The sequence below is a fragment of the Puma concolor genome, chromosome C1 (genome assembly GCF_028749965.1).
Source record: "Puma concolor isolate L17-30 chromosome C1, mPumCon1.1.hap2, whole genome shotgun sequence".
Lineage (NCBI taxonomy): Eukaryota > Metazoa > Chordata > Mammalia > Carnivora > Felidae > Puma > Puma concolor.
Genome location: NC_141674.1, coordinates 4147031 through 4166375, shown reverse-complemented (window position 1 = coordinate 4166375; position 19345 = coordinate 4147031). Strand labels below are relative to the sequence as shown.

Sequence of the window (19345 nt, the reverse complement as noted above, 5' to 3'; positions counted from 1 at the left end):
TCATCCACTGAAGGGTACAGTTTAGCCAGCAAAAACGGGTTTCTTTGGGAATAGCAGAGAATTACAACTCCAGACAAGCAAGCTTCTGTGAAACCACTGGCAGGTCTGGAGAACAGAGTAACCTTTATAGAAGGAAGGGGTGGGCGGCCTGGGAGGGCTGTCCTTTGGAGCAAACTGGGAGTTGGAAGTGTAGCGGCTTCCCATTGGCTGAACTCTGACAATCCCTCCTTGGCTGGGCTGTTGCTGGAGCTGGAGGAGAGCCTTTCTGGGGCCTGCCTGTGGTCAAGCAGGAGGGGTGTGGTGGGACCTTAGGATACCTCTCCTCCTGCTGGGTCTGTGGGGTGTGAGACCTCCCCCTGCTGGCCTCCCGACTCCATTACAAACGAGGCTTATGAATTTTTTTATTTAAAAAAAATTTTTTATGTTTATTTTTTTATTTTTGAGAGAGAGAGAGAGAGAGACAGATCATGAGCAGGGGAAGGACAGAGAGAGAGGGAGACACAGAATCCAAAGCAGGCTCCAGGCCCCTAGCTGTCAGCACAGAGCCTGACGCAGGGCTCGAACCCACGAACCATGCGATCATGACCTGACCCGAATAAATATTTTTTTATTTTTTATTAATTCAATTTTTATTAATTTTTACACCGCCTCCATCTATTTTTCTTTCTGGGCAAGTTCGGCTCTTCTGGACATCCCAGATAAGTGGAATCATGCAACATGGTGTTTTGTATCTGGCTTCTCTCACATAGCATGATGTTTTCATCATGTGTGTATCCATGCTTCTTTCATAATAATTCACCGTGCGGGGACATACCGCATTTTGCATGTCCATTTGCCAGCTGATGGACCTTGCCGTGTTTCCACCTTTCATCTATTATGCGTAACGTTACTATGAATGTTCCTGTCCAAGCTGTTGTGTGGACGTGTGCGTTGATGTCTCTTGAATGTATACCTAGTGTGGCTTAATAAGACAAAGGTATTTAGTCTTTATCCCTGGGTCCTGGCACAGAGTTCCTCAGACACTTGAAATTCTTCCATTGAGAGTGTATCTTTGGTATGCTGATGAGATGCGAGGTGGCCGGGAGCCTTTTAGATAGCTTCTGGATGGGGACTGGTGGCCAGCCTGGCGCAGGCTGCCTTACAGGGGTGGAATTTTCAGCCCCACCTCCTATCTGGGGATGGTGGTGGGGGGAGGGAGGCCTGGAGGTTGAGTTAATCACCAATGCCTCCATCGTGACCGCCATAAAGACCCGGAACAGTGGAGTTGGGAGAGCTTCCGGGTTGCCGAACACATGGAGGTGTCGGAAGGGCAGCGTGCCTGACCCCACCCCACACCTTGTGCTTTGCGCCTCTTCCATCTGGCTGTTCCTGAGCTGAATCCTTTACAACAAACCGGTAAATGTGAATAAAGCAAAGTTTGCCTGAGTCCTGTGAGCTGCTCCAGCAAATGATCCAACCGGAGGAGATTTTTGTGGGAACCCCAAAGTCTAGAGCCAGTTTGTCAGAAGTTCAGGCGGCCTGGGACTTGAGAGGGGCGTGGAAGCAGGGACAGCCTGGAGCCCTTGAACTTTGGATGGGGTCTGCGCTACCTCTGGGCTGTTAGCGTCAGAACTGCGTTGAATTGTAGGACACCCAGCTGGTGGTGCAGAAGAGAAGAACCCGCACCTTGGGGGTCAGAGGCCGTGTGAGTAGGAGTAGAATTGCTGGGTCATGTGCTTACTCTGTTCAACTTCCGGGGTGTTTTCCAACTGGGCTGTTTCCCCCCTTCCCCCAGCAGTGCGGGGGCGGTCCACATCCCCCTCCGTGCTGGGTATTTGCCTTTTGGATTGCAGCCGCCTATCTCCTTGTGGCTTAGATTTGAATTTCTCTGTTGAGTAACGATGCTGAGTGCTTATCAGCCATTTGTACAGCTTGGCTGTTTTGTTTATTTACCTGTTTTTCATTTGGCATATTTGTCTTTCTGTTACTGAGTTGTTAAGACTTCCTTCTGTATTCTAGAGATAAGACCCTTCTCAGATACATGGTTTGCAGAGATTTTCTCCCGTTCAGTCTTTTCACTTTGGATGTTCTGTCTTAAAGCACAAACCTTTTTTTACTTTTGCATGTTTATTTAGAGAGAGAGCACACATGCTCGTGCATGAATGGGGGAGGGGCAGAGAGAGAGAGGGAGACAGAGAATCTCAAGCAGGCCTCATGCCATCAGCACAGAACCCGATGCGGGGATCAGCCTCACGAACCGTGAGATCATGACCTGAGCCAAAGTCACGAGCCAGACGCTCAACCGACTGAGCCACCCAGGTGTCCCTCGAAGCGCAGAACTTTTGACATTTTCATGTAGTCTAGTTTCGGTTTTTTTATTTTTTGGTTGCTTGTACTCTTATCGTCGTGCCTAAGAAACCGTTGCCAGACTCAGGGTCACAGAGCCTTACCTGTATGTTTTCGTTCAGCCTCAGCCCTTCTGTTCAGAGCTTTACCTATTTTGAATCTGTGAGATAAGGGTCCAGCTTTGTTCTTTTGAGGTGGACCCACCCCTTCTTCCGAGGTCCCAGGACTTGTCGGGGTCCCGGGACTTGTCGGGGTCCCAGGCTGGTAAGTGCAGGGCTGAAGCCACCCACCTGGCCCGCACCCCCGGGTTATCCCTGACCCTGAGGACAGAAGCAAAAGTCCACCGACAGTAAAAGTTGCACCCTGTAGAATGTGGAGTGTCCATCACACACGTGGTTTCATTTCAGGACTAGGCTGTGCTTCCTGGCGGCTGTGTGGGGTCTCAGCCTGGGTCTGTGGTTCCGCTTCCCCTCCCTGAATACCAACCCCGCCCCCTTCCGGCCTTCCCCGCCCCCTTGCAGCGTCGTGCTGTGACCAGCCTGTCCCAGGCAGGTGGCAGCCTCGTGTACAGGCCTCCCGTGCGGCAGGTCCCCGTTGGGGAACTTCCTGGGCTGTGCCAGACAGGCAGAACCCCCTGGTGCCCTGAATTTCCTCCCTTAGGCTTGGGCTTGCTGTGGGGCAGGTCCAGCAGGCGTGACTGCCCATCTAGAGGGTGTTTAAGGGGCACCTGGGTGGCTCAGTCAGTCGAGTGTCCAACTTCGGCTCAGGCCATGATCTCAAAGTTTGCGAGTTTGAGTCCCACATTGGGCTCGCTGCTGTCAGGGCTGAGCCTGCTTCTGATCCTCTGTCTCCTCTCTCTCTCTCTCTGCCCCTCCCCTGTTCATGTCTCTATCAAAAATAAACATTAATAAAAAATAATAAAGGGTGTTTATGGGGCGCCTGGGTGGCTCAGTCGGTGAAACATCTAACTTAGGCTCAGCTCATGATCTCACAGTTCATGAGTTTGAGCTCCGCATTGGACTCTGTGCTGACAGCTTGGAGCCTGGAGCCTGCTTCAGATTCTGTGTCTCCCTCCCTCTCTGCCCCTCCCCTGCTTGCGCTCTGTCTCTGCCTCTCTCTCAAAAATAAATAAACATTGGGGCGCCTGGGTGGCTCAGTCGGTTGGGCATTGGGCTTTGGCTCAGGTCATGATCTCATAGTCCGTGGGTTTGAGCCCCACGTCGGGCTCTGTGCTGACAGCTCGGGGCCTGGAGCCTGCTTCGGATTCTGTGTCTCCCTCTCTCTCTGCCCCTCCCCTGCTTGTGCTCTGTTTCTCTGTCTCAAAAGCAAATAAAAACATTAAAAAAATTTTTAATTAAAAAATAATTAAAAATAAATAAATAAACATAAAAAAATAATAAAGGGTGTTTAAAAACCCTGGGAGGTGGGAAGTTGCCTGTAGCAGTCATGGCCTTGAGTGTGCCCTGTGGCCCTGTGAGACATTTAATTGGACATTGGACATAACAAGCAAATCAGAATTTTAGGGCCTTTTTTTTTTTAAGTTTATTTATTTAGTTTGAGAGAGAGAGAGAGAGAGAGAGAGAGAGAAAACAAGCTGGGGAGGGGCAGAGAGAGAGGGAGACAGAGGATCCAAAGCGGGCTCTGTGCTGAGAGCAGACAGCTGAGAGCAGACAGCCCGATGCAATGAGGGGCTTGAACTCACGAACTAAGAGATCACGACCTGAGCCAAAGTCAGATGCTTAACTAACTGAGCTGCCCAGGTGCCCCAGGGAAATTAGAATTTTCTTTTTCATGTTTATTTATTTTTGAGAGGGAGACAGAGTGTGAGTGGGAGACAGAGGGAGACACAGAATCCAAAGCAGGCTCCAGGGTCTGAGCTGTCAGCACAGAGGCGGACATGGGGCCTGAACTCATGAACTGCGAGATCATGACCTGAGCCAAAGTCAGATGTTTCACCAACTGAGCCATCCAGGCGCCCTAGCAAATCAGAATTTTAATCCAGCCGGGGAGATAACATCAGACTGGGAGGTTGAAGTATCGGGAGAAAGAACTGCTTTTGTAAGAAAACTTATTTTCTCGCCGTCTTGATGTGGAGCAAAGCCTGACATCAGCTGACAGGGGAGCGGCCCTGTGTTCAGGGGCAAAACCTGCGTTCTGAGAGCTCGCCCCGGCTCCCATCTGCACCCTGCACCCTTCAAGCTCGCTTGCGTAGCTCTCAGCCCCGGGGGCGGGGGGGGGGGTGCACAGGAATCACCCTCATTTTACAGATGGGGTAAACCGAGTGCGGGAGTGACCAGTGGACACTGAAACCCAGGTCTCGACACCGAGTTCTCTGTACCTCATCGCCTGCCCTGACCAGGGGCAAATGCTACTGTAAAGGGAGGGGGCAGGTGGTGGAGACAGCTCCAGCCCGCCCGCTGCCCCAGAAATGGCCTGTTGTTTACTTTGGCTTATGAATGGGTAGGATTAAAAGTCTAAGGTGTGATGTGTCTCCCAAACTCAGCACGATGCTGAGGGCGTCTCTGAGCCTTAGGGAACATGCGTGTCCTGATGCCGCGAGGTCAGGGCGTTGCTCCCTGGGTCTGGGAGAAGACCCTGAAGTCCTCACCCCTGTAAGATTTGTCTGATGGGTCTTAGAAGGGCACCTGGTGTGAGTGCTTTGCTGTCATTCAGGGCACGGGACTGGAAAATGCTTGGGGTTCGTTTCTGATCCCTCAACCCCTGTCCTGGCCTGCCTTGGCACACCCCAGCTGGGGTCTGTAGGGGGCGTGCTGGAGACGTACCCTGCCCCTCTCTCCACCTATTGAAAGTCCCCAGGCTTCCAATTCAGTCTCTCTTCGAGCCAGCTAAATATTTCATTACCTTGTGGGCACTTAGCAGATGGAAATTGTAGCCTTGTAACTGATCAGGGTGAGCGAGCGTGGGTGGCCATCATTCTCAGTAAATGCCACACTTTTTGTGTGTGTTTTTGGCTGTGCTGGTGCTGTGTTCCCTCAGATGTGGCTTGTGTTTGGAATCCAGAGCTTTAACGGCGACACTGCTTTCTGGTGTCCTCCCGTGTCTCAGGAAACTGAGTCCTGTTTGATTGGTGCTCTGCCTCCGTTGATGACAGGCTGAGCCCACTATGTCGTGTGCCTTATGAAAGCTGAGGTGGTAACACTCACAAGCCAGCCTGAAGCTGCCTAATTGATCCCGTGGTATCTGAAACATGTTGCCAATATTCTTTTTTTTAATTGAGCGTAGTTGTCACACTATTGTATTAGTTTCAGGTGTACAACATAGTGGATGGACATTTATATACGTGACGAAATGTTCACCCTAAGTGCCGTGACCATCTGTTACCATACGGAGTTATTACACTATTCTTGATGATATTTGTCTCTATTTATGAGTCTGTTATCTTGTTGGTTTTTTGTTTTATTTTTTTAGATTCTACGCATAAGGAAAATCATACAGTATTTGTATGATTTGTTTTGGTCGATTTCACTTCTTCCTTCATTTTTTTGTTCTTGTGGTATGTCACGTTGATTGATTTGTAGGATATTGAATCATCCTTGAGTCTCTGGATCAAATCCCACTCGATCGTGGTTATTGATCCTTTTTTTAAATTTTTATTCTTTTTTTTTAAAGTTTGTTTTGAGAGAGAGAGAGTGCATGCGAGTGGGGGAGGGGAGAGAGAAGGAGAGAGAAAGAATCCCAAGCAGGCTGTGTGTTGTCAGTGTGGAGCCCGATGTGGGGCTCGAACTCACACACCGTGAGATCTGACCTGAGCTGCGATCAAGAGTGGGACGCTCAACTGAGCCACCCAGGCGCCCCACTAAGATTCTTAATTCAATAACCAACAATTCAAACCAACAATAGTTTTTTTTACTTGATTTTTCTTTAATTGCTTCCATGTACCTACTAAATTTTACATCATTAATGCAGTAGAGTAGAATATAGTTAGTTAAAATTAAAGGGTACAGTTCGGTTAAAAAAATTTTTTTTTAACATTTATTTGTTTTTGAAAGACACAGACAGAGCATGAGCAAGGGAGGGGCAGAGAGAGAGGGAGACACAGAATCTGAAGCAGGCTCCGGGCTCCAAGCTGTCAGCACAGGGCCCGACGCGGGGCTCGAACTCACAGACTTGAGAGATCATGACCTGAGCTGAAGTTGGACGCCTAACTGACTGAGCCCCCCCAGGCACCCCGGGTAGTTAGTTTTGTAGGAAATTGCCAAACCGTCTTCCAAAGCGTCCACACTGTGTTGCGTCCCCACCAGCAGTGAGAGAGGTCCTGCTGTTCCACTCCTGACAGTGGTGTCACTGCCGTGGTTCTAATTTGCAGTCCCCTGGTGGCCTGTGATGGTGCACATCTTCCCATATGCTTATTTACCGTCTGTGTGTCTTGTTTCATGAGGTGCCCATACCTTTTGCCCGTTTTCATATTGGTTGTTATCATAGAATTTTAAGAGCTCTTCGTTTATTTTGGATACAAGTCCTTCATCAGATACGTGTTTTGTAAACGTTTCCTCCCGGTCCGTGGCTTGCCTCTTACTCTTTTTTTTTTAAGTTTTTAAAAATTATTATTATTATGTTTTTATTTTTGAGAGAGAGAGACAGGGCGAGCAGGTGAGGGGCAGAGAGAGAGGGGGACCGAGGATCAGAAGCAGGCTTCAAGCTGACAGCAGAGAGCCTGATGCGTCTCTCGACCTTTGTCAGCTTCCAGATGCCTTTGAAAGCTGAACAAAAGGGTTGCCACTTAATTCCAGAGAAATGCACACCAGACGCGACCTCGCCCATGCCCAGGGCCCCCTGAGCTAGCTGGACTTTGTTTAGTATCAGAAACACTGTGGCTGCAGCCTGCCATGTCCAGCTGTGTGTGGTTTTCTTTGGGCTACATTCCTAGAGCGCTCTTCCTCGGCCAAGTGAGTCTTTGGAGGTCTGGCCAACGCAGAAAGTTCTGGAAGTGGAGGGATGGGCCTGTTTCTCCACAGCTGTCTGCAAACAGGTGTAACAGCTTTATCGTGATACAACTCATGTCCTGTAAGTTCATTTACTCTTGAGGACAGTTCAGCGTTTTCTGGTATATTCACCAGGTTGTACAACCATCACAGTTCTTGAATTCCAGAACATTTTATTCACCCCCAAAATAAATGCTGTGCCTGTTAGCTATTACTCCCCATTCACCTCTCCCAGGCCCTGGCAACCACCAGTCTGGATTTGCCTGTTCTGGACGTTTCCTGTGAATAGAATCAGGCCTTTTGTGACTGGCTTCTTGTGCTCAGCAGCACTTGTTCAAGATTCTTCCATGTGGTAGTATACATTACTACTTGATTCCTTCTTAGAGTCAAATCATATCCCATTGCTTGGAGAGACCACTTCTTATTTATCCGTTCATCTGTGATGGGCATCTGGGTCGTTCCCACCTTTTTTGGCTACGACGAATAATATTGCTGTGAACCTTTCCGGATGTCTGGTTGTATCGTTTAAAATAGTTCTTGGTTGGGGCGCCTGGGTGGCTCAGTCAGTTGAGTGTCCGACTTTGGCTCGGGTCATGATCTCACAGTTCGTGAGTTCGAGCTCCGCGTCAGGCTCTGTGCTGACAGCTCAGAGCCTGGAGCCTGCTTCGGATTCTGTCTCCTCCTCTCTCTGCCTCTCCCCTGCTCATGCTCTGTCTCTCTCTGTCTCTCAATAATAAATAAACGTTAAAAAAAATTTTTTTTAAATAGTTCTTGGTTAATTTAGAACATGAGGAACCACCTCATGGTTATTTAACTTTGAAATTATTTACTCATAAGGCTGACAACAAACGATTCCTTTCTGTGGAAAGGCCTGTTAATGGCTCGGTTGGTGTGGCCGTGGAGGCCTGCGGAGGTGAGGTATGGTCCTTGCTGATTTGACTGAGCCATGGTGGACTTTTAGATATTTCACTTGGTTGTGTCATTTAAAAAAAATTTTTTTATGTTTATTTTTAAGAGAGAGAGACAGAGAGCGAGACAGCATGAGCAGGGGAGGGACAGAGAGAGAGGGAGACACAGAACCCGAAGCAGGCTCCAGGCCCCGAGCGGTCAGCACAGAGCCCAACGCGGGGCTCAAAGTCACAGAGTAAGAGATTCTGACCTGAGCCGAAGTTGGACGCCCAACCGACTGAGCCACCCAGGTGCCCCCGGTTGTGTCACTTCCTGCAGATTTCCCTCATTCCCTTTCTGTGTTTTGGTTTTGTTTGTTTGTTTGTTTGTTTGTTTGTTTTTAAAATCTTGGTTCTTCTGGTTTAGGTTGTATCCCTGTATCCAGATGTTAAGTAATTGATCGTGCCTGTCATTAGTGGATCATTCCAAGTCTGAAAACTGTCTTCCCTCTAATGGTGACAATAGGGTCTTAACTCAGCGGCTTGTTTCAAAGCGTTTCCCGGTCGTGGATTTGGGTGCCTCTTCCTGCATGGCCAGCCCCGCGTCACAGCACCGTGTGCTCCGTCAGCCCAGCCCAGCCCAGCGAGGGCTGACTTCTCGATCCCAGATCCCTTGTTCAGGTGCCCGCTGGTTGCAGGACCCCCCCATGTGCTCCCGTGAGGACTGTTTCTCTTGTGTATCTTCATGATCTTTCCATAACTGAAAACGAACCTGGTGGGGCAAGTTGTGCCCGGTTCTCATCTGCATGTGCGTCGTCAACTGCGTCACCTGGGTGGTGTTTTGATGATAGGTCCGAAGCGTGCAGGAGGGTGCGTCTCCCTTGGCCCCGGGCCCAGCCCCCTCCCAGGACGCCATCGTGAAGGTGCCGAGTGCCCTGTCCCCCAGGTCTACCTGATGTGGGCCTGGGCAAGCCTCTGGCCTCCTGTGTGCCTGATTTCCTCACAGGTAAAAGTTGGGGCCTGAAGTGGGTGGTTTCCAGCGACTCTTTCGACTCAATTTCCTGTGATTGTAAGGGATTGGAAAAGGTCATGGGAGTGATGGGGTGGCCACCCGTCGCCTGGTGTGGGCAGTGTGCCCAGCACACCCAGGGTTGGGACCAAGGGGGAGAGAAGCCAGCGTTGCTTAGGGAGGCTGCGATGCCTGCATTGAGGAATGGGGCCAAGTCCAAAGGGCATAGCATCCAGGCCGAGGCCCCCCTCTGGTCCCATCTGGCCACAGCTCCAGAAGGGGCTAACAGAGACCATGCTTCTGCTTCGGCGAGGTGTGTCCCTAAAAGTGTTCAGGAAAGGAGCTGACGAGGCCTGTCTTAGGGAGAGAGCCAAGCTGTAAGAACCTGTGGGATGGCTGGGAGTGGTGCTACCTGGGGTGGGGGGGGTCCCTGGTTGCGGTTGTGGAGTGGGAAGGGCTGTGGTGCCTGGACACATGGCTGTGGGATGCCCCGAGGCCAGAGTGGGCACCTTTGGCCTTGGGGCCTTTTCTCTGACCTGAAGGTGACAGATGGGTTTGACCAGACCCAGCACACAGCTCTCTTAGGGGGCACCCAGAACCCACTATGGGAGTCTGCGTCCTTAGTGGCCTCGGGGAGCAACGCTTTTGACCTCTTGGTCCAGGCGAGGCGTGGGGCAGGCTGCTGGCCGGGTGCACGCAGGGCCTAAGCACCCAGCTGACTGGAGGGGAATAGGGCGATGGAGTGGGGGCCTCTGTCCATTCTGTGTCTCCCAGGCACTGGCTCACTCCCTGATTTGACACCTATTCATGGCACTTTGCTGTGTGCCTGGCCCGGTGCCAGCTGCACCGGCCCGGTGCCGGCCCAGGGACACAGCAGTGAGCAGGATGGCCCCAGGCCATGTCCTACAGGAATAGTCCTCGGACCTCCCTGCAAATGGGGTCATTTCTACTCAGGATCAAGCACCGTCAGGGACAGCCAGGAAGCCAAAGGAGGTCTGCCCTCCCACCAGGGCCCCCGTCAGGTGGTGTGGGCGGGGAAGGCTTTTGGGGAAGGTTTTCGGCCCAGATTCTGCCCTGACTCCCCCCTCCAGGTAGACATTTTGGGTGTGGTCGGCAGGTCCCCTTATCCCTTCAGGGGCCCTCTTGCCCGAGGACAGCCTTGCCACTTCCTGCCCCGGCCGGCCGGCCTCCCTCCCTGTGGAACCAGGCTCTGTGCTGTTGGTCAGTCTGGAGTTTTCCTTCTCTCTCTCTTCGCACAAACGTGGGAAGACTGGGGACAATGGTACCTGGACCTTTAGGCGTAATTTGTCTGCCCTTCAGGGAGGCCGCTGGGAGCCGGGAGCGTGCCGGGCCTCTGCTGAGGGCTGTGTGTGAGTGAGCAGCGGGCCCAGCTTGCTCTGTCCTCGCTTTACCCCTCGAGCACAAAACCTGCCAGAGTCGCCCTGCAGGTGAGGTGGACCGGTGCCCAGGAGCCGAGCCGGGATGACAGTTTTCAGGAAGGACTCTCTCAGGTGGCTTGCGGGCAGATTCATTCATTGGTGGTGGCCATCAGCCTGCCCGATGGATGGAGGCTGTGCTCTGCCCAGTGTCCTGGCTGCGGGATTCCGGGGAAAGTGGCCTTGTGTGGAGGTGCCCTGGGACGCGGGGGTAATAATTACACATCCGGCCTCCTCTCCCAGGACTGCCACTACGCGTGCTCCTCGGCCACTCTGACAGCTTGCCTGGCACCCAGCGGGAGGGGAGACGGAAGGTCTGTCCCTGGCAGCCTGGTACCGGAGAGGGGAGGAGGCAGGTCTGTGTGGGGGTGGGGGTGCCAGCCAGGGGAGTGCCGGGGCTGGCAGAGCCAGTGGGTCACCTGGATCCTCGACCTCCAGGAGGTAGCTTCGGGGACAGGTGTCAGATGCCAGCCCCTCTGAGCAGGATGTGGAGCTCTGCACCAACTGTGACCTCTTGCTGTGAGTCTCCCTCTGGCCCGAGACCCTCCTCTCCTGTCTGTGTCTTGGGAGGCTCAGAAGGCTTGCAGGGGATCCAGGCCCGGGGCCCGGCCTCTGCTGGGAAAAGTCTGGGTGGGCGTTTGCCCTCTCCTTGGGCCCCCTAGAGGCTTCTCAGAGAGGCACCTGTGACTTCTTGATCTCAGGGACAGCAGCGGGAGGGCTCGAAGATGTACTTCTCCGCTGTCATTATTTACAAAGCAAGGTTGCTATGACAGCTGGCCTTTGGTAGAGTCTTCGGATCAGATTGGGGAGGCAGCCTCTTCCTGGTTAGATTGGGCAGCCTGGTGTGGTGGGGAGTTGGGACGGTGCTTGTGGTGGGGAAGGGTGGGTGCTCTGGCCGCCGCTAGCCGCCTTGCCTCTCGGGACCCGGGATCTGGGGCGAACCAGCGGGTATGGCTTCCCAGATGAGCAGGTACCGCAAAATCACGCGCCGCCCCCTTCTCTTAGGGGCATCCATCTGGGGGCCCTTTGAAGGGGTCCGATGTAGAGGGGACACGGCCCCTTCGTGTGGCCAGGGACAGCTGTGCCTGGCCTGATTCTTGCTGAGTCCGATGTGAGGTGGTTAGCGGAGGCTGGGACGGGAAGTCCAGTCTCTGCGTGACACCTGGGGGCCTAGGGGCCCGGCAGGGTCAGACCCTGGGTTCCCAGAAGAGTGGGGCCATGGAGCTGTGGGGCTCAGCGGTCTCCCTCCTGGCTGGAGCCCCAGGAATGATGGCAACTGTGTTTCTTTCTCTTGCCAGCCGGTTCCCTGGTTGGGCAGGGCTCTGCTGAGCGTCCTGCCTGCTCAGCCCCTGAAGGTTCTGCATTCTCAGGATCAGTGGGTGCTGGTCTGCTACCCCCTGGAGCCTTCTCCTGGTTCATTTCCCTGTCCCAGCCAAAGTGTGAGCCTGGGTGTTCGGTGTGATTGGCACCCCCCACCCCATGCCTGCTCTGGGACCGGAAAGAGCCCCAGGGACTTTTTCCTGGCCCAGCCACTTCTCCTCCCTTGCCTCTTGTAGGGGATGGGGGGTGGGTGGGGGGCTCTGGGGCTGAAGGAACTTTCCTGGAACCTTCCTCGGCAGCAAATTAGAGGGGATAAGCAGTGTCACTTGGGCTTCTGGTTGGCAGAGGCCCCCATAGAAACATGAGGTTTCACATGTGCCATGGGCAAGGCCCGTGCCCACCCTGTGGGCACCAGGAATGGCACTCCCTATTCTTCCTTGTCTCCCTGCCAAGGCGACTGTTCCCTGCGCTGAGCACAAAGGAAGCTTGAAAGCTGCCGCTGTGGGTAAGGTCAGGGCAGAAGCTCCTGGGGGTTGTTCCTGCTCAGGACACCCATCATTGCCTCTCTATTTTGAGCCTCATTTAGAAAGGATGGGCCCGGGGACCTTCTGCACAGTCTGTGAGGTGTCCTTAGCCCTGGCTGCCCCGTGTGCCCCCACCTGAACCCCCCCAGAGGCTCTGCTGGTCTTTGGTGCAGGTGAAAAATCCGGGAGACTTTATCTGTCCCGGAAATCTGGCTGTGCGCGGAGCCGGCCTTCTCCCTCAGAGAGCTATTCTGGCTTCCACTATGGGAGATGGAAGCAGGCCTCTCCAGCCCAGTAACCATGGACTCCTGTAGCACTGTTACGTTGTAGCGCTGACACGTTTGGGTGAGAATCAGGCTGACCACAGCCCCCTGTGGTGCGGGCACCCCCTGGCCTGGGCTCCCCGCCTGGGGAGGCCGCCCCGCCCGCAGGTCCTGTGGGCTCGCCTGTCACTCCCTGCTGTTTTCTGTGCATGGGGCAAAGCCCCCCTGAGTGTGAATGTGAGTGTCAGTGTCCTGCCAGGACAAATGACCACACATAGGGTGGCTTTACAATAGAAATTTATGTTCTCACAGCCCGGAGGCCACAAGCCAGAAGCCCCGGAGCCTGCTGTCGGCAGGGCCACACTCCCTCCGAGGGCCCGAGGGGAGGATCCTTCCTTGCCTCTTCCAGCTTCTGGTGGCTCCTGGCGTCCTGCATTTCTGGGCTTCTGGATGTATCACTCCAGTCTCTGCCTGCTCCCCGGCGTGTGTCCATTTCCCTCTTTTCAAAAGGGTGCTGTGCACCCTGGATTAGGGCACACCCTAAAGACCTCATCTTAACTTGATGACATTTGCAAAGACCCTGTTCTGTATTTAAAAAAAATTTTTTTTAGGGGCGCCTGGGTGGCTCAGTCGGTTAAGCGTCCAACTTCGGCTCAGGTCATGATCTCGCCGTCCGTGAGTTCAAGCCCCACATCGGGCTCTGTGCTGACAGCTCAGAGCCCGGAGCCTGCTTCCGATTCTGTGTCTCGCTCTCTCTCTGCTCCTCCCCTGCTCACACTTTGTCTCTCTCTGTCTCAAAAATAAATTAAGAAACATTAAAAAAAAAATCTTGGGGCGCCTGGGTGGCTCAGTCGTTTAAGCATCCAACTTCGGCTCAGATCATGATCTCGCGGTTTGTGAGTTCAAGCCCCGCGTCGGGCTCTGTGCTGACAGCTCAGAGCCTGGAGCCTGCTTCAGATTCTATGTCTCCCTCTCCCTCTGACCCCCCCTGTTCGTGCTCTGTCTCTCTGTCTCAAAAATAAATGAACATTAAAAAAAAATTTTTTTTTTAATGTTTATTTATTTTTGAGAGAGAGGGAGAGCGAGCACGAGCAGAGGAGGGGCAGAGGGAGAGGGAGACACAGAATCTGAAGCAGGCTCCAGGCTCTGAGCTGTCAGCACAGAGCCCGACGCGGGGCTTGAACTCACAAACCGCGAGATCATGACCTGAGTCGAAGTCGATGCTTAACCGACTGAGCCACCAGGCACCCCCACTAAGACCCGTATCTAAATACGGCCCCATTCACAGGTTCCAGCGGCTAGAGCTTGAACGTATCTTTCGGGGGACACAGTTCAACCCAGTATAAAAGCTCTATGTGGGGCTAAGGAACAGGAGGACGGGGCTTGCCTTCAAGGTGTCTGCTGTGAGGCCGGCTACACGGAATGCAATGGGCAACAAACAGGTTTACTCACGTTTGGAAACATCCGCGGGACACACTCCTACAGCTGGAATTGCTGGGTCGGAGCCCGCCTGTGCATTTGGAGTTTGGGAATGCCGGGCTGTCCTCCATGAGGTTGTGTCTACTTATTCCCGCCCCCATTCGTGGATGAGTCCCCTTTCCTCCCAGACCGTAGGTCGGATGTTGCTGGGACAGGTGGATCCAGGTAGGGTGATAGGAAGGCCCTGGCCGATGCTCTGGTTTGGCCAGGGCGGTGGCTGATGATGACACAGGAGTAGTTCCAGATGCCTGAGGGCTTCAAGTTCCTCACTGGTGAGGTGAGTCTTTATTCTTTGGATGAGAGAGGTGATTGAGGACTAGATTCCTGCTTAAGATGACTCTCCAGGCAGTGGGATGAGTGGCTGGTTAAGTGCAGGAGGAGATGGGCAGGTGCAGAGATGCCTCCCCGACCAGGTGCTGTGGTCAGTGCCGTTTGCCTCACCGGGTTTTCTTTACTTGTTTTTTTAATAGTGAAGAGGAAAGAGAAGCCCTTGTCATACCCATGGCTGCATTAAACCTGGGAAAACAGGGGCTCCTGGGTGGCTCGGTCAGTTATAAGTGTCTGATCTCACAGTTCATGAGTTCAAGCCCCGCGTTGGGCTCTGCACTGATGGTGTGGAGCCTGCTTGGGATTCTGTCTCCCTCCTTCTCTGTTCCTCTCCCGCTTGCTCTCTCTCTGTCTCTCAAAATAAATAAATTTAATAAACTTAAAAAAATGGGAAAACAAAAGCTTGAATGAGGGACCACAGTTCTCCTGGCTTGCCCTCACTTGTGCCTGGGGAGGACCAGGGCGTGGGCAGGGAGAGCCCTGGGGAAGTGAACTGGGGAGCAAGGCCCTCACAGAGTGAATGGCCTTGAGCAGTGGGGGGCCACTGGGGACCCAGGGGACTGGGGAGTGAGCTGGGCTCAGGGTAACTGCAGAGTGCTGGGTCAGGATCAGGTCCAGTGGAGGGAGGTTTGTGTCTGAGTGGCCAGCTGGCCTGGGGAATTAGGTCGGTGCCCGGTGCAGGACCCAGGGTGACCAGGAAGGGTGGGGGGCAGCAAGTGTCCCAGTGAGCTTTCGTGCCTCAAGCGTGTGGTCTGGAGCTGCTGGCATTTACTCCCAGTTGCCCAGGATCCTGGGGCAGCCCGATGTTGATGGTGTGGGGTTTCTGGGGCCCCTCAGTCTGCAACTCCAGACACTATCTCCAGCCTCCTGTCTCACAGGCTGCTTCCTTATCAGCCCCTGACTCAGTGTCCCGCCGGATGTGAGCACTTCCTCCTCTGCCCTTCTCTCCCAGGTCGCACAGCATTGCTGTGAGTCAACCAACAGTGGCGGGCACAGCTGTGCTTTACAGACAGGCAAAGCGAGGCCCGAGGGGAAAGGCTGGATTCAAGTTTCCCCAGCGCTCTAGAGCCCAGGAGCTCAGCTCTCCCTGGCCAGCCCCTGCCCTACGGCAGCCTCTGTGGTACCTGTGCTCGCAGGAGGACCAGCTTCTCTGTGTGGAAATGACCGTCTGTCCTTCACGAAATTGCAAACAATTCCAAAGGAAAGAGGTTGATAACAATAGGGTTTTTTTTAAGTTTTTAAAAACATTTAAATTTTTAATAAACATTTATTAACTTAAATAACATTTCAAGTTTTTAATAAACATTTTTTTTAAAAACACCTGCTCTTTTTTTTTTTAATTTTTTTTTTTAACGTTTATTTATTTTTGAGACAGAGAGAGACAGAGCATGAACGGGGGAGGGGCAGAGAGAGAGGGAGACACAGAATCCGAAGCAGGCTCCGGGCTCTGAGCCATCAGCCCAGAGCCCGACGCGGGGCTCGAACTCACGGACCGCGAGATCGTGACCTGGCTGAAGTCGGACGCTTAACCGACTGAGCCACCCAGGCGCCCCTTTAATAAACATTTTTTAAAGTTTATTTATTTTTGAGAGAGAGAGACAGAGCGCAAGTGGGGGAGGGGCAGAGAGAGAGGGAGCCACAGAATCCAAAGCGGGCTCCAGGCTCCGAGCTGTCAGCACAGAGCCCGACGTGGGGCCTGAACTGACAGACCGTGAGATCATGACCTGAGCTGAAGTCAGACACTCAACCAATTGAGCCACCCCGGCGCCCCACGGTGATGGTTTGATGTGTGTACATTTTGCAAAACGATCACCGCCGTGAGTTTAGTTAACACACATCACCTGACAGGTGTTTTGTCCCCGTGGCGAGAGCTCTCACTGCGGCAACTTTCGTACAGTGCAGCGCTGTTAATGTGAGTCACCGTGCTGGGCGTGATGGCCCCAGGATTTATGTCTCTTACAGTGGAACTTTGTGCCTTTGTACCTAGAGCGGTGGCTTGTTTCCAGTTCTCAGGGCAGCCGGCCCCACTGGGACTCCTGATGGGGGGGGTCCTGTCCCGGGAATTTGTCTGCCGTCCAAGGGGGTCACAGCCTGTGTCCTCATGCTCATTCAGCCCTGCCCTGCTCATTCAACCCCAGGTCTTTGGGGAGCCTGGGAAGCAGGAAGGGCAGGAGTGCTGGGAACTCCCAACAGTCATGCCGCCACCTTGCTGCCTCTGCCAAAGGTCCCCGCTGTCACCCCTTCCCTGCTGGGTGCCTGTAGCTCTCGGGGACAACTTCCTGCCCTCTGCCCTCCTCCCTCCCGTGGAAACAGGACCCGGCGGCCTCTTGCCTGGGGCTGTCGGGTCAGCAGCCCACTGTGACCAAACTCATGGAAAGTTCTTTTTCCTTCTTTGGGAGCCAGTGGTCTCTTTGGAGGACCTTCTCCTCACCCTGGGTGGTCACTGTTGATGAGTGACGTCCTTCTCAGGAGCCTCATCCTGCTTCTCTCTCCTCTGCCTAGGATCATGAGGCCGGATGATGCCAATGTGGCTGGCAATGTCCACGGTGGAACCATCCTGAAGATGATCGAGGAGGCAGGGGCCATCATCAGCACCCGGCACTGTAACAGCCAGAATGGGGTAAGTGTCTGGGGGCCGTCATGCCGGCTGCATGGAAGGTTCCAGGGCCCAGGAGGCCTGGCATCCCTCTGTATGCAGCACTGCGCCACTCTTGGGTCAGGATAGGAGTTTGCTTGGAGTCTTCCCTTCCTTCATCCCCTGGGCCTTGGGGATTTCCAGAAGCCCTGGGTAGGTTGCTTGGTTTGGGGCCCAGCGAGGGAGGACAGGGGACAGCCAGAGACTGAGAGCTGCCTTTAAACTCCTCCTCCTTAAAGTCTTGGTTTCTAAACCCCCACCCCCACCCCCAGCCCCAGCCTGGCCACACTGGGTCTGACCCCTCCTCTTCCCCATCCACCCCCTGGCGGGGGGGAGCCAGGACAAGTACCGAGCCAGCAAAGCCCTGACCGCCTGGGTTGAGGGCCGGGCTTTCTGCTTTTGGGACTCCAAGGCAGCTGGGGGCTTTGGGACATCACCTCTCACCGTCCCTCCAGCCCCAAGGGACCTGACCTTTCTTCCAGAGGCCTGCCAGCCACCTTGCTTGGGGAAGGGGTTCTGTCTTGTGCCATGCTGCCACCTGGGGGTCAGCAGAGATGCGGCACCACAGGAAGCCGTGGCCTTTGTGTCCCTGTGTCCTGTGACCTGTGTCCCCATGGGCCTCTGCCAGCCACCTGCTGTGATGATAGGAATGCTGGCGGGGGCGGGGGTGGCTCGAGGAGAATACAACAGCAGCACCTGTGGGTGCGTGTAATAAACCAGGCCGGGGTGAATGTGTTACTTACTGGGTGCACATTGACACCCAGGAGGAGCTGGGTGTGAAGGAGAAGCTCGTCTGCCTGGCTAGGACTCTGGATTTGTTCAGGAGCCCTCGGAGTTCTGGGGCAAACCCAGCAGTGTCCAGAGCACGCCCTCTGCTGGCCGTGGGGAGGGTGGGCCTGAGCCTGTGGGGCCTGGGGGTTGAGAGAGACAGTGAGGGTCCCCCGCAGGCCTGGTGGGAGAGGCTGGACACTGGGAAGGAGAACCTCAGGGTAGGGGAGAGGAGGAGGGGGGCCTTGGGAGGCCACATGGGTGGTGAGGGGCTGTGTAACTGCTGTCAGTAAGTGCTTAATGTTCTGCAAAGCTGTGAAGTGCTCCCACTCATAATCCTCGCCACGCCCCATTGTCCCCATTGCACAAGTGAGGACGTAGAGAAGAGGTCGCCTACTTGCCCGAGGCCGCATGGGGGAGTGTGGGGTAGGTCTGGACCACAGATCGGCCTCAAACCTGTGCTTTGAGCCTCTGCTTCTCCTCTTGCGCTCCCTGGAGGGAGCCTGGGCGCAGGAGGGACAGTTGTGACGCGTTGGCTTGGAGATGCCTCTGGACTGGCGGACCCAGGATAGGGGTGTAGAAGTTCCAGGTTCAGGGGGGCATGTGAGCCCCAGGCAGCTCCAGGTAGATGCTGGCACGGGTGCTGATGCTGATCTCTGAGAGGCTTCTCGGGCTCTGAGTCGGGGAGGGCACCCCCACCCCACTCGCCTCGAGACCTCATCCAGTCTGTGCCTTTAGTACCGTCATGTAGGCCCGGGGCTCTGTTTCCAGCCGGGCCTCTTGTGGCTCCACCTGGATGCTTAACTGGCCCCTTGACCTTCACAAGGCCAAAAAGACACCCTGGGCCTTTCCCCGGGCCGCTCCTCCCACAGCCTCCCTCTCCTCCGTAAATGACCGCTGCGGCATTCAGTTACTTACACCCATTGACTCCCTTCTCACTGGCGGCTGATCCTGTTGGCTCTGCCTGCTGCGTGGTTCCAGATCTGAGCGCCGGCCAGTTCCTGGGTCTCCTCTACTGTGCCTTCCTCTCAACACTCGCCGGGGCCACACTGGCCCTCCTGCGGCTGTGTGAACTGGCCAGTGTGTTCTTACCCCTGGGCCTTTGCACTGCCTCTTCCCTCTGCCAGGGCTATTCTTCCTCCAGATATCTGCATGACTCGCCCCTCCTTCCGGTCTCTGTAAATACGACCTCCATCCAGGCCTTCCCTGATGACCAGCTCCCTCCTTGCTCCCAGGTATTCCCGGAACACTGTGTTTTGCTCCTGTGTCTTTGGTATGCTCGCCCCCTTTTGCACCCCGTTAGAGTGTAAGCCCCGCGAAGGGAGGGACTTTTGTTTGTCGGGTCCCTGCCGGATGCTCAACATGTGGGCGGAGGCCTGGAAAACTGTGGACTCCCGCTGGCCGTCTGCTCATTGCCAGAAGCGTGTGT

General features: G+C 54.3%; 1 protein-coding gene across 5 annotated transcripts in view; it reads left to right on the top strand.

Moving 5' to 3' along the window:
• The window catches only part of ACOT7 (acyl-CoA thioesterase 7), a 102743-nt gene that overhangs the window by 16362 nt on the left and 67036 nt on the right, over positions 1-19345 (top strand). For all 5 annotated transcript variants that reach the window (XM_086715521.1, XM_086715522.1, XM_086715523.1 and 2 more), the window contains exon 2: positions 17016-17133. In XM_086715521.1, coding sequence (XP_086571647.1) covers positions 17016-17133 — 118 coding nt within the window. The remainder of the gene's footprint in view (positions 1-17015; positions 17134-19345) is intronic.